Here is a 14994-nt window from a genome sequence, read left to right on the forward strand (position 1 = left end):
GTCCTGCCTCAGTTTCCCTTAAATTGTCCTGCCTCAGTTTCCCTTAAGTTGTTCTGCCTCAATCACCACCCTTCCCTCCTGATCATTAGAATTAATATAATTTAGGGCTGGCTACATTAAGATTATAAACGGTAAGTGTCTAATCTAGATAAGAAGACCTTCTATCTTAGACATCATGACCCCAGACCTTCCCTACTTATCAGAATGTCTGGTGCCTCCCCCCTACCCTGTCAGAACTGGATTGATAGTCCCTTCCCATTCTCAGTGCTCTGACTCCTCCCCTGCCTTGGTCTACTCCAGTAGCTTGGAAACATGTATGTGTGTGTATATATATTTCATGAGAACCTCACATTCCCTGCTGGATGCTGGATTCTTGGAGACGACATTCAGCCCTGGGACCAAACCATGGATCCATGTGGTCCCAGTAAATCTCTCCCTCTCAAATAAAGTATTAGAAACGCTCTCATCTCCATCTTGCCTGAGTTTCTCCGACATTACATTTGGAGATCTCCCCAGCGAGATATGAGAGCAGAATAAGCAATTAGAGACCTTCGGGTCTCTGCCTTGGCCCTTAGGGTGTTGAGAATCTGGGTTCCTTGCCTGGACAGGCTGGCCCTCTGGATTTCTCTATTGCCTCCTGGAAAGAGAGCATTTTCCAGCCACAACTGGGCCTGAAGCAGGATGGTGGACACTCCATTTCAGTCATGGGAGAGTAAGTCTGGATGTTTTAGGACATAATCTGATCTGTTTACCTGTTCTGTCTGTGCTAGCATGGATTCTCAGAATAATAGAATGCCAATGGGCATAAAATTCTGAGAAGGGTATCATTCTAGGACACTGAATGATACCCTCTGTTTTGGGTGTCTTCTAAGATTTTTATTTTGAGGGCTTTTCTCTTTTGGGGGGGCCACTATCTGGTTATAGGTATTCAGTGTTTTGTTTAATGTTGTAATTGTGCAGTCAATATGATCAGGGTTCTGTTTTCTATGCGACTTGTCTGTCTGTTTTGTTGGTTAAAGAGCTCTGTTAACATTTTAAGAACAGTGATTAAGAAATCTAGTCATTTCAGTTGCTTCATTTCTAACTCCTTAACCTGTTGCCCTGAATTGTAAATAAAAGGAATACAAAAGCTTAGTTTGGGTTGGGCTCGGCAGATAATGCCTTTGGAGGACAAAGGAGTTTATGCTAATTGCTGGTTTAAACTTAATCAAGGAAAAAAACCCATATCTTTATGGGCAGTTTTTAAATGGTGGGAAATAATTTTTCTGTTGCCTGTGCAGGCTGAATTTGGTTATCTTGAGTATAAGATCTTAAGAATTTGTTTAAATCTTGAAACCCTTATAATAGAAGGAAAAAAACAAAAAAACCTTTTAAAGCTGTATTGGATTTGATTGAGTTTAATAATGGCTTGTTAAAGCTAAGTTCTGTTAACTTGCCTGAAATGGGTCATGTGCCTCTAATTAGGTAAAGTATGTTACCCTCTGAAACACATTGGGTAATTTGCAAGCATTATAAATTATGCTTTTAAATCACGCTCTGCTGGACATGTTGTTTTTATGGAGTCATTTAGCTATTCACTGTATTGTGAATCTTAAAAGTTTTGAAGGGAAAGGAAAGGAGATTGATGGTGATTTAAGAAGGAGACTTTGCACTTGGAAAAGAAGTTGGGTGAGGTAGGGAGAAATGGGATCTTTTGTCTTCACCTGTGAAGATTAAACTCGCCCCCCACTGCTTCTGCTACTTTAGCAGTGGAGCATCTAGTTAGAAAGATTGTTGGAAATTGTTTAAATTATGTAGCAAGAGGGAAAGAGGAAAGTTTTTAATGGAAGGATGGAGAAATGTTGAGTAGGGGTTGGGAGTTGGGAGAAATGCTACATGGAGTGGGGGAGAAGGACAGGACAGAAGGATAGAAGGATGGTCTTAGAAAGAACCTTGTCAAGGTATTATCTAAATCCCCTTCCCCATTTTTTATCAAGTTGCAGCCTTTTGACTCTCTTTGAAAAGAGCAAACTGATTTTAAAAAGACAGGCCTACTTTTAAGTTAATTGACTGAATATTTGTTTCGTTAGATACATAACGGTTTCCTTGATTAAGGAATATAGTTATAAATGTGATCCAAAATTTGCTAAGGATACTTCTAAAAGTTTAATTGATATTTTTAAGAATATTTCAGATTCTCTTCTGTGGTATTTGGATATTCTGTATAAGTTTAATTGATTGTATTGGATCATCCTGAGGTCATTTAAAGAGCCTCTAAAAATAACATTGTTTTTTTTCTTTGTCCTTTTGAAAATGTTTCTGTTATGGATGATGTGAAATTTGGAATTTTTCTAGGTATTGGGTATTTTAAAAGAAAAATGATTTGTATAATGTTCAACTTGTAAAACTATCTCCTTAGATATGAAAGATAAGTTGTGAACTTACTGGGACACATTACTTACTGTTATCAATATAAGGTCATGGTAAATACCTGTTTGGGATTTATCTGAAGCTTTGGTTGGAAGGTTTGGATTTGTTATTGGAGGTAAAATTTCTTGGTTTTATAGTGAAGGCTGTTTGCTTGTCCTGTGAAGCAAACCTATTAAACTACTGGTCAATTCATACTGGCCTTTTCACATTTTGTAGCAGACTGTTCTAACCTTTATTTGTTTTTTGTTCTAGATTTTTGTCAAATTACTGTTATATTGAACTGCTTCTGAGACTGGGATCAACTGATTGGAAGCTTTGATTGTTCTCAGCACCCCATACCCATCCCCCTGCTTGAACTAAGAGCCAGTTCTCCACCCATTCTCAGCCTGAAGCAACTTGGATAGGGACCATCATCCTTACTGTTAATGTACTTTGGACAGATATGGGGGAATTTGGGAATGGTTGATGAATGAGTTAAATCCTGACTGGGTCATCTATTACTATGTGTTTAAAATCAGGGATGGAACTACATTATATTACTGTGTATTTAAGATTTGGGATGAAAATGTTAAAACTGTGTAACTATTGCTGTTACATTTGAGGGATTTTTAGGAAATCTTTCTGTATTAGTCTGTTATGTATAGGAATTTTGATTCACTCTTGGGATTTATATGTGAGATGATTATTTAATAATTTATTTTTTTGAATGGGGAATTAGGGAAACTGATGGATTTTTCTCAAAGTACCTGAAAGAGTGGGAACAACTAGTTCCTATTTACTTTGCCTTAGTCACTTCTGCCCATCCACTATCTCACTAGTTCAGATTGAATTGGAAGTCCTTTAAGCAGTCCTTTCATTTTTACTCCTTGCTTGAATCCTAACTGGACTATGATTGCTAGTTATGCTTTAACCTTGAAATCTCTTACTCTGTTGGATTGCCACGGCAGAAATTTTCACAATGTAGCATTTTCACTTTTTGTTGTTTTTCACTTGCATTTATTTTCTTACTCATTTTTTTCTTTTTGATCTGATTTTTCTTGTGCAGCAAGATAATTGTATAAATGTTTATATATATATATTGGATTTAACATATATTTTAACATGTATAAAATATATTGGATTACTTGCCATCTAGGAGAGGGGGTGGGGAAAGGAGGGGAAAATTTGGAACACAAGGTTTTGCAAGGGTCAATGTTGAGAAATTATCCATGCATGTTTTGAAAATCAAAGGCTTTAATAATAAAAAAAAAGAAAGAAAAAGAAAAACTTTGAAATACTGAAGAACTTGAAAAATGCAATTCTACCTCCAGAGTGCTATGATGAAGTATATTACAAGGAGGTGATGATATAAGTATATCCTATATGGATTTCTTGGCTAAACTAATAATTTGTAACGAGTTTTTCCCCTCACTTCCTCTCAATTTTTTTCCTAGGGAAAGTTGTGGGAAGATAGCAATAAAATAATACAATAGCAATGCATAAAGGGAAAAAAAAGGCCATCAAAATTTTTCTTTTTAATGAACAAAAAAGATTAGTTCATAACAAAACACCACTCAAGTGGTTATTTGAAATGGAAATCCAGGGGCAGCTAGGTGGCGCAGTGGATAGAGCACCAACCTTGAATTCAGGAGGACCTGAGTTCAAATCTGGTCTCAGATACTTGGCACTTCCTAGCTGTGTGACCCTGGGTAAGTCACTTAACCCCAGCCCCCCCCCCCCAAAGAAAAAGTATGTAAATACTATTATAGGCAGGCCTAAAACTAGCTTTTCCTTAGTTCAGGTTCAAGGTTGGGCACAAATGAGTAATTTACTGATCACTTAACAAATTTACTTTGCCCTAATAATAAAGATATGCAACAAGGAAACAGTGGCCATTAGAATGGACTATTCATCACGTTTTTAATATGGAAACCACAGCAGAGTAATTCAAGTAATCATCAACTCAAAGGATCATCTCCATATGAACTGGACTTTTTTAAATGCCCTTAACCAGGAAGCTTAGTCTAAAGAGATAGGCCAATTAAGTCCAGAGATAGGTAGCTTTATTGTCTTATAGGAAAAGCTAAATAATTTTTGATGAACATGTGCAACTTTGGTCCTACCTCCTTTTTGGTGTTTTAAGTTCAAAATAAATTAAAAAAGAACTAGGAGGCAAATCTTCTGAGCCTATGTCAACACACAACAACACAAAGCACAAAACATCCACTAACAAAATCTGTGGGCTCAATCTCTATAATAGGTCTTCTATTTCTGAGTTGCTTTCTTTACCTCTCCACTTCTTTATTCTCATTAATTATCTAAGTTTACTAATTGACCTCACCAGCCAAACAACCCCATACACTCTGTAGGAGAGATTTCAAGAAAGGCACATATCTGCATTATCCTTGTTTCTTTATTCTCATCAATTGATTTTAATGTGCTCAGCCTTTCATACATCTAATTAGAATGTAGTCTTAGCTTTCATCTTTTCATCTTTTTCACAATAATAGCACGATATGTCATCAAATGCTTTGCTATATAAACCTTACCTTCAGCATTTCACTGACATACAAGATTCATAACATTGTCAAAAAAGAAAATTAGTGTAGCATGTTCTGTTCTTGAAGCCATGGTGGTTCTTTCAAATAAATGCTTTTCTAGATGATTACCAAGGCTCCCTTAATATTATAGAATTTTTTTTTAAAGCCCACTAGTAGTTTATAATCCAATCTTTCCCTTTTTACAAAATAGCTTTTCTGTAGCCCATGTTCCAGTTTTCCAAAGATAATTGATAGCCTCTTATTAAGGGCTGCTAGATACTTTTACTTCTTGAGTGCCTATCCTAAAAGTGACTTTTTATTTCTGTCCATCCTGAACATATTCCATTCTCCCAAATAATTTAAATAGTGAAGACATATTTTTTGATGCAACTACTCTTGAGACTGACATGAACTATCAAGGAAACAAGATTTTTTTTTTTTTTTAAGATGGCCAAGATTTCTGTTGTCACTGAAATTTCTCCTTAACATATTTACTGGAAATGAAACTTACTTTTATCCCCTGGAGAATTGGTCCTTTTTTCTTTGGGTAAAGAATATGGGAAAACTTGAGGGACACACAATATAGTATGGGGCACTAATTCATCTTTAGTTGCTTCGTTAAACAATCTAAAGACTTTCAGCTATAACCCTAGCTCTTCCTTATCCCCTATAGCAAATAAAGTCAGTAATTGTTGATTTCCAGGACCACAAAAGTAGCACCCATTCTTGACATCAGATTAATTGATAGGAAGGCATATAAACTTTGACAACTGAGAAAAGCCAGAATTTTACAGACTACTGCAGGTAGAGTCCAGGATCAATAATGTCATACAATGCTGACATCTCTATCAGGAAAGAAAATCTTGAGGTTTTTCTGGAGACTACTGTAGGAACTATTACCATAAAATTAGATACTTTAAGGCAGAAAGGGTTAGAAATAGGGTGCTGAAATCAAGAGACCCCACCCTGTTATGGGCCAGAACTTGAAACAAGGTGCTAAGTCACTGGAATTAATAGAGACAATGATTATGTACTTAGTATTTATTAGAGTTCACACCTTCAAGAGAGCATATATAAGGAGAAGCCCACAAGCCCACTCTCTTGGAGGTGGAGTCAGATTCATTCCAACATCCACCTTTGTGCTAGTTGGAAGCTGAAGGACAAACCTTTGGATTCGAAGATGTTTGGAGGGAATTCTTGGAACCAAGGAGAGAGAGAGGCCTCCATTAAAGCTAACGGGGCCCCAGGAAAAGAGACAAGAATTAAAAGGAAACAATAAAAGATTTGGATTTTAACTCCTGGCTGAATCTGAGGTGATTATTGAACTGAACTGAAACTAAGGCTGCCTCCAGAAGCTCCCCAAGAAACCTGCTCCCAGAGAACATTATATTTTAGAGAAGAACATTATACCACCCTTTCCATATTTTTCAGTAAGCAGTTCAAAAGTCTGTAAATAATACGTTAGCTCAAAATTCAACAGAAAATCATGGTAATAATCAACTAGGGAAAAATAGAACAAAAGTTTTATGTGTATGTGAGTATAAAATAGCAAATTATATACTGTGGTTTCACTACCATAGGTTTAATTAAGATAGAGATAATCATTCTACATCATATTTTCTATTTTGATTAAGTGAACTTTTTATTTTCATTAATATTTTGACTCTCCTATTATGTTGTCCTGGTAGTAGGTTCACATGTGCAAAGCTATCTTTTATATCAGAGGGTTTCTACCCTTTTTTTGTGCCATCAACCCATTTGATAATCTGATGAAGTCTATGAACCCCTTCTCAGAATGTTTTTAAATGCATAAAATACAAATACCTAAAATTAAATCAATTATGTTGAAATACAATTATCAAAGTATTATATATTTAAATGTTCACAGACCACAGGCTAAAAACTTCCTATTAGTATTCTAAAGCCTTTCCCTTCCCATGTCACATCCCACATTCGGTCCACTAGTTTTACATCTTATGTAATTTGATTATTATTTAGACTCTGGAGAAGAGATGTTGAGTTTCTGTTAATTTGAGATATAACAGAAGACAGAGGCTAGTGGATGTTACTGCAGATACTAAGCTGGGGAAATGTCAGGAGCATATCAGAACTGGAAAAAAGAAAACAACAACAACAACAAAAAATCAAACCAGCCAACAAACAAACCCCAAACCTTTGCGGAATCTATGCAGATATAGACACACAATTAAAAAAATATTTGGTGAAAGTGAAATGAAAATTTATTATAACTATTGATTATTCATGACAAATAATCAAGACAGCAAGATATACTCCATAGTTACTCAAGACTGAGGTTTAGGTGCCTCTTCAAATTTGGGGTCTGTAAATAAGAAAAAAAAAATCAAAGTTAAAATCATCACATATATAAAAAAGTAAAAAGGAGGGCAGGGAAAGAAATGGGTACAATTTCTTTGCAAATCTCACTCTGTGCATATACTATCTGGAAGGTAAACATACACCAACTCTTTTAAATTAATTCAGCAGCAAGCAGGGACAAAAACCAAACCCCCAACTAATGAAACTACTTTGGCCTCTTTCTGCAGGGGATGATAACTGTATATTTTCAACCAAGATAAGCAACTGACCAGGTCAAATTACATTAAGAAATCTATGCAGGAATCTATTACAATGTTAAAGGGCTTTTTGTTTGTTTTAAACAACATTTCTGATAGGAAAGATACCAAAAGATGTTTAAGAAATTATGGCCATATTAATCTTAGAACCCTCGACCTTAGACCTAACTTCTATCTGTTCTCAGGATCTGACTTGATTGTCAATAATATTATTGAACACATGTAATATAGATGCCTGAGTTTCGCAGGTGAGCTTTCTCATTTTCTCTTTTCTTATCACCATAATTAATCATTCAGAGAAGCATATAACACCAAATATTAGAACTGAAATGTATAGAACTGAATCAATTCTCCATTTTATTATGAGAAAAAGCTCAGAAACTTAGAAAAAACAACACTCATTCTATATTATCAAAGCTACCAAGCAGAAAAAACATAGGGCTTAAAATAAAAAAAACATGGCTCTACTACTTACTGAGCAACTTTGAATAAATCATTAAATCTTTTTCTCCTTTGTAAAATGGGGATAACACTACTTGTCAACTCAGAAGGCTATTATGAGGATCAAAAGAGATAATGTACATAAATGAAATGTAAATAAACTTTAAAGCACTGGTTCTCAAAACTTTTTAAATAAGGGGCCAGTTCACTGTTCCTCATACTGTTGGAGGGCCAGACTATAGTAAAAACAAAAATTATGAACCTCAGCCCAGTGCCAGTGTGCGTTGCTAACTAGAGTTTAGGTGGAAAGTCACTTCTGGTCTGACTGATTTTGCCATAACTAGGTGGGTGCATAAACGTCCTCAGCCGACTGCATGTGGCCCGAGGGCCTATTTTGAGGACCTCTGCTTTAAAGCATTGTAATTAAAGTTATCTAAACTGTTAAGTAAACATTTAAAACACCTGGCACCTGCAAGCCAACCAAGAGAAAACAACTAAACTCAAATTAAGATGTTTTTTAAGCAACAAAAAAACTTTTGACCCCGAAAAAAAAATAACACTGGCCTTTTCACACTTTTTATATCCAGCAAAGATTTCTTTTAAAGAAAAGAATGCTTTTTTCACATTAACAGGAAGAAAATCCTTTCACCTAAGTTTAATTATGTCTTTTAACTATCCAGATAACCAATCAATAAGCATCTATTAAGCACCTTCTACATGTAAGGCAATGTGAAACAATCCCTCTTAAATTTGCAATCCAGCTGGAAAAACAAATACATTCATGTGTATACAGAATAAGTACAAATAGAAAATAAATGCAAGGTAATTAAAAGGGAAGCCTTTAGCAACTTAAAGAATTACAAAAGAATACGTGAAGAATGTAATGTTTGAGCAGCATTTTGAAGGAAAAGATGCTATGAGATAGAAGTGAAAAGGGAATGCAGAGATGAGGAGCCAGTATAAAGTCATCATAATGAGATCTGAAGAAAGGACTGTTTGGATTTGTTGAAGAGTGTGGGTGAGGGAGCAATATATAAAGAGATTGGATATAAGGCCAAAAATAGTATGGAAGACTTTATATTTGAACCTTGAGGCAACAAGGAAATGCTAGTGTTTTACAAGGACGGGAATGACAGACAGTCCAAGCTATGCTTAAGAAATATGAATGGGGAGAACTGGAAAGAAAAAAGAAAGTATGAAAGACAATTTGGTGGAAAAATGGGTTCTGTCTCAGACATAGGGAGCTTGAGATATCTCTGGGGTGTTCAGTGTGAAATGACTAAGGAAGTTAGTTAATGATAGGTTAAAGGTGAGGATACTAACTGGGGATGGATATATAAATCTGCAACACTAATATGATAATTAACCCCAGACTAGAAGGTTCAGGTGAGTCAAATGATATAATTATTATGACATAATAACTTATTACTGTATTTTATGACATTTGTAATATTATTTAAAATGCACTAACATCCATTTAGAAAAATGATGAAAAGCAAAGGAGACTAAAGGTGTAAAGACAGAAAGAGAACCAGAAGAAAGTAGTATCACAAAAATAGATGAGAGGAGTAGGAGGCAAAGAGTATCCAGGAGGAGGAAGGAATGGTCAATAGTCAAATACCCCACAAAAATAAGACTTTCCCCACCAATTTATAATACTCAAAATGCCATAGTACACATAGAATACAACATACTTCTAGAGTACAAATCTGTTTAATTAAACAACTTGACCTCTAAAAAATGCACCACAAATTTGTCAATTTTGAAATCTCAAAATTTCACTGTACTAACTAGTTTGCTCCAAGGGCCACTGGAATGAAATGCTCTTCCAAAATAAGTTTATATCTATAAATCACTAACCTAGAATTTAATTTGAAAATTAAAGCTTACCTTCAAATTTGAATGTTGGGAATGTATTCATGTCTGCTTTACCATACATCTGTTTAAGCTTAAAGAGTTCCCTGTCCAGATCTTGTTGATATTCAGGACCTATATCAACAGGTCCTCCAGCTGCCCTAATGTGCAAAAATAAATAAATAAAAATAAATAAAATTCATTCTATCATTTACATTAAATAATTTTCATTTCATCAAGTAACAAGAGGTCACTGGAGATACTCTCCAGTTAAACTGGAGATCTGAAAGTATATTTTTTTGGGGGGGGAACCTGGGCTATGATTTTATCAGTATAAGGAACTCAATTTTAGACCTGGAGCACTGAACTGTAAAATCTGCCCATGGTCTCACAGTTAGTAGGTGCCAAAATGGAGGACTTAAACTCAGGTTTTTCTGACTAAAAGACCAGCCCTATAGTCATTATACCAGTTTCTTACTCAATAAGTATTAACTATTTCAAATTGATTTAACTGTAAACAGCTACTATAATATCAAGTCAAGAGCAAAGTATGGCCATTAAGTAAGAAGCACAATACAGGAAAGCTAGTGTGATATGATGAAAGTAGCAAAGTAATGAAAGCCAGAAGATTTGGCTGTGAGTTCTACTGCCTAGCACAATACCTAGAATACAGCACCATTTGTAAGTCCACAAAGAATAAGTATTAAAAGAAAAAATATAAATAAATACAAGTCACCCATGAAAGAAAGAAATTAAAGCTTCATAAAGAGAGATACTTCCAGATTAAGAGTAAAAAAAATATGAAGATGACTTTTAACATAAAATCATTTTTCTTTCAGAGTAGATAGGGTACTCAGATACAGAGAGGATGAAAAGATAAATCAGGGAGAAAAAGTTTGTAAAGTTTTTCCTAGCTCTCCCAAAAGCAGGGATCTTCCCCTTTCAGACTGCCTGGCATCTACTTTGTTTGTATCTTGCACATATAAATCTGCATTTATTACAGATTATTTGCTTTTAAATGTTTCACCCTTATTTACAGTTGTTATTTGTATAAAATATTATCTCAAAAGCTTAACAGTTTTACAGTGAGATTCTTGGATAGTTTTAATACATTTGACAATTAAAAAGGTTTTTTATTGCAATCGCCAGAAATAAACGATTTTATTTCTACTTACTGTCTCTTGGATTTATATTCTCTAATCTTGTCTACAAAGAGTTTTTGAACAGGATCAAGTTCTTTGTTAAATGCAACAGCTGTAATACCAATGTTCCTCCGAAAATAAATCAAAGTTGCAGACCTTACAAGAGTTGAAAACTTGAGGAGACTTTTAAGAGCCATAGTGATCCTAAAGTTAAATGAAGAGAATCAAATTATTTTAATGAAAAGAAAAGCAAATTCTGTACATAGCTGTAAAAACACAGTGAATTCTAATTTTACCATCACCCAAAAGGGCTAAATCACAAACTAATACCATGTATCCACTGTATTAAGAATTTTCTGTAGGCACAGGCAAATCTGAATACAGGAACAATAATCACCATTATTCTCTTATTTCTAAGCTTCTTTAATGTTTGAAATCTCTTCCTTAGAGTTTCTTAGCCTCCTATGCATATGAAAGGCTGCATGAAACAAGAAATTCGGTTCTGCACACATATATTGTATCTATGATATACTATAACACATTTAACATGTATGGGAATGCCTGCCATCTAGGGGAAGGGGTGCAGGGAAGGAGGGGAAAATTCGGAACAGAAGGGAGTGCAAGGGATAATGTTGTAAAAAAATTACCTATCATATGTACTGTCAAAAAATGATATAATTATAAAATAAATAAAAAATTATTAAAAAAAAAAAAAAGACTGCATGAAGTTAGGAACTGAAAAACAAACAATTATAAAGAACTAAAACTTGCACATCATTAAGACCTAAAACTCAATGGACTCTTCAGCGGTTAGTCTTAAGGGAAGTAAATCAGGGGTTAAGTGGGGGGAAGGGTAGAAATAAGGTCAAAATATAAGTGCTAGCACATCTGTATATAAAAAAATACAAGGATATTTGGGTTCTATTTCCAGCTAGGACGCTAATGTAACAGGCATATTACCTCTATTACCTTATTCATCAATATCCACTTCATTCTGCAACTTTTACCTAAATATGTCCACTTTCTTACTGCATCTATTTCCTCTATGTTCACATGTAAAAGTTAAAGGGCTTTTAAATCTCTAGCCACTGCTCTTTATTTAGTACAGGCTGCGCGGTTTTAGAGATCTTGAAAGGCCATCGAAATCCATCCCTCTTCTAAGGTTAAGAGAACTTTGCACTTTGCCCTATCCGTTTCTTCTAATGCATTTTACACAAAAACAAACGGGAAGCTGCAGCTAACCCCCGGAACCTGACCAGCATGTCCTGGTTGTGACCTTGCACCCCCGACAGGCCACAGGCAGGCTTCCCGAACCCTAAACGATTATATCCTCAAGTCTCCTCACCCCGATCCAGCAGGCTCAGTTTCTTAAGGTTTTTTTGTTTTGTTTTTCTTAATCCTAACAAGTTAAGGAATGCAACCGCGGCGCCCGCACCCAGCATGCGGCACCAAGGGCAAAGAGCCCTTCTCCAGAAGACAGAAGGCCTAAGGAGAAAATCGGGGCAGGTAACCGCTCAGTCGTAGAGTTTTCCCGGGTAAGGAGGAGGAATTACCTACCCTTGGACACAGAGAGCTCGGAATGAGCCTGACCTACCTGGCCCAACCGCTCAGTCACAGTCACCTTGCAACCCGGTCAAGATTCCCGAACACTTGAAGCCACTGGACCTACTTCCGGTCCTTGCTCCGCCCCACTAGGCCTCCCCACCCTCCGAATTGCATTATGGTTCGCCGCTACCGACCCAGGCTCTCGCTGCTTACCGGAGAGGGAGGAACGTTGGAAACCTACAGTGACTTTAGGCGGCCTAGGTGAGATCTACGGCGAGTTTTTCGGGAGGAAACGGAACGGAAAGTGCTTCCGGGTCCTGTGACGAACACCTCGCTACCGCCATCTTTTTTTGTCCCTTCTTCCCCCTATCCTTCCTGCCCTTTCCACCCTTTTCCTTCTTACCCCCCTACAAACCCGCGCGTGGAAACCATTGATCTGTGCGCATGCGCATTCGAGAGCTATTTTTCTCCCGGTCGCCTTTCTAGGTTGTTGTTAATACGTTTAAAGCAGAGCGTAGGAAAATGCATGTAGAAGGCTTTGGGATGGGTGGAGGTCTTGTGGTTCCGTGAACCTCCATTTTTCCGAAGGGGGAGGACAGGGGTGAAGGGTTTGTTTCCCGCGGTTCCGTCTCTGAGTGTCAAGGGTGGGGGTGGGGGTATGGTTCTGGGAGTTGTAGTTTAGGGCCCGAAACCGCTTGGCGAGCCGGAGGGGGGGGGGCGGGGGTGTCCTGATCTCTGTTGGGGTGCCGAAGAAAGGCCCCGAGGTCCGAGCCTCCCCGGAGCCGTGGCTTTGCTTGGGGAGTCGAAGGCAGCAGAGCCGGAGACGCCACGGTTGTCAGTTGGCTCCAAGAACCGTGTAGGAGAAAGAGGCTGATTCCCAAAACGGGTGAGTGGCCCAGGACAGGGAGGGGCAAAGGCTGGCAGCAGAGACCGCAGCCCGGGTCCGGGCCCTGTCTCGAGGCTTTCTCTCCCGCACTAACCGGCCACCGTCACTGTTTTGTTTCCGCTGGATCCTGACGCGCTGCCTCCTATTTCCGTTTGTGCTGATTTGAGGGCGAGGGAGCAGACCGCTGCCTAGGGAGGGCCCGGGAGGAGGCGCCGGCCTCACGGGGGCTGGGGGGGAGAAGAAAGGGGGGAGTGGAGCGGATTCGTGCTGGACCCCCTTTCTTCCTAGGGACCGTCCCCCCTGGGGTCCCGGAGGCCAGATCTAGGGACACTTCACCCCACAGAATTCTTGTCACTCTGAATTCTTAAAAACTTGTCTCCTCCCCACCCCCACTCCATCTTAGTCATTCCCCGGACCACTTTTACAAGCTTTGCAGTTGCAGACCTCCATTGCTGTTTGTGACTCTGCGTGTGAATCGGCGCTTGCCTTTGTCCCTTCTCTTGTACTCTGACAATTAATCGTTTAAACTATTCCTATGCTTCTGCAGATTCGTACTGTCACCAAAACAACTTTCTCTAAGATGCCCTCAGTTGCTTTTTTTCATAAAAGGATTGGAGGCAGTTTTGTAAACTTAATTTTTCCTATATTATCCCATTGAAATGTCTGGAAGGCCACTTTCAAGTATAATCCAACTTTTAGACTATAAACTCCCCTAGAGCAGTGAATACTTATTTGTAATTTGCAGTTGTTGTTTATCTAACGATTCATCAGAGATTAAAAACCAAGAAAGTTATCACGCCAACGTTGTGTAGTAAAACAAAAGACAATTTGAATTTCATATTTGAAGACTTAGAACTAAAAAATACCGTAAATGACATCAGATACTCACTCACCTTATTACAGCTGAGATGATAAAACAGGCCAGAAGAGGTTAGATTTTTTTGGCTATTTGTCAAGCACGCCTTACTATCTGTGAGATAAGTAGTTATTTATGACTTAACTAAATGAACCAAGATCATTTAGAAGAGATCAGTGGATGGCAGAAAAGGGTAGTGATTAAATGATTTTAGAATTGTTTAACCACCTACTGTATGCCAGGCACTATAGGCATTGGAGTGACAAGTGTAAAAATGAGTCACTTTGTGCCTGCAGAGGATTGAGAGGATGTGGGTAGAACAGAACATATTAATATGACCATGAAAGTTTGGGTTAGTAAAGTAACAGGGGTTGTAAGTAAGGAGAAGGAAAGAGAATAAGCATTTCTGTAGTGCCCATTACAGGCCAGACCCCATGCTATGTGCTTTACAAATATTCTTTTACTTGATCCTCCTTACAACCCTGTGAGAGAGGTTATTTTCCTTGATGTACAGTTGAGAAAACAGAATTAGGCAGAGGTTAAGTGACCTGCCCAGGATTTCACAGGTAGTGTCTGAAGCTAGATTTGAACACAGGTCTTGCGGACTTCAGACCCTAAGTCCTGTCCATTCTGCCTCTAAGGAGTCCTAAGGATATCTAATAGCAATAGTAATATTGATTTGATTATTATTCTCAGGGCAAAAAGAGGAAAAAGTGCTGATAGTCACTGCTCCATTTGGAATCAGAAC

General features: G+C 37.6%; 2 protein-coding genes across 5 annotated transcripts in view; one reads left to right on the forward strand and one right to left on the reverse strand.

The window, feature by feature from the left end:
• Positions 1–7145: 7145 nt before the first annotated feature.
• ATP5PF (ATP synthase peripheral stalk subunit F6) lies at positions 7146–13247 on the reverse strand. Of its 3 annotated transcripts, none has more exons than XM_074300581.1 (4): positions 12718–13247; positions 10993–11163; positions 9854–9978; positions 7146–7269 (listed from the first exon to the last, which is right to left on the reverse strand). In XM_074300581.1, exons 2-4 carry the CDS (start codon positions 11154–11156, stop codon positions 7232–7234), a joined length of 327 nt encoding a protein of 108 aa, XP_074156682.1. In that variant the 5' UTR covers positions 11157–11163; positions 12718–13247; the 3' UTR covers positions 7146–7231. The 3 variants fall into 3 exon arrangements, with proteins under 3 accessions (XP_074156682.1, XP_074156681.1, XP_074156683.1); XM_074300580.1 differs by lacking the exon at positions 12718–13247 and adding an exon at positions 12554–12685; XM_074300582.1 differs by lacking the exon at positions 12718–13247 and adding an exon at positions 12517–12536.
• Positions 12661–14994, forward strand: part of GABPA (GA binding protein transcription factor subunit alpha) — a 55106-nt gene continuing 52772 nt past the window's right edge. Inside the window, exon 1 of one of the 2 annotated variants that reach the window (XM_074300578.1) lies at positions 12661–12765. The gene's annotated coding sequence lies outside the window, so the exon portion shown is untranslated. Of the gene's footprint in view, positions 12766–13257; positions 13391–14994 lie in introns of those variants that run through there. The other variant, XM_074300579.1, reaches the window with a different exon arrangement.

Source organism: Sminthopsis crassicaudata, chromosome 3 (assembly GCF_048593235.1).
Source record: "Sminthopsis crassicaudata isolate SCR6 chromosome 3, ASM4859323v1, whole genome shotgun sequence".
In the NCBI taxonomy this organism is placed as follows: domain Eukaryota; kingdom Metazoa; phylum Chordata; class Mammalia; order Dasyuromorphia; family Dasyuridae; genus Sminthopsis; species Sminthopsis crassicaudata.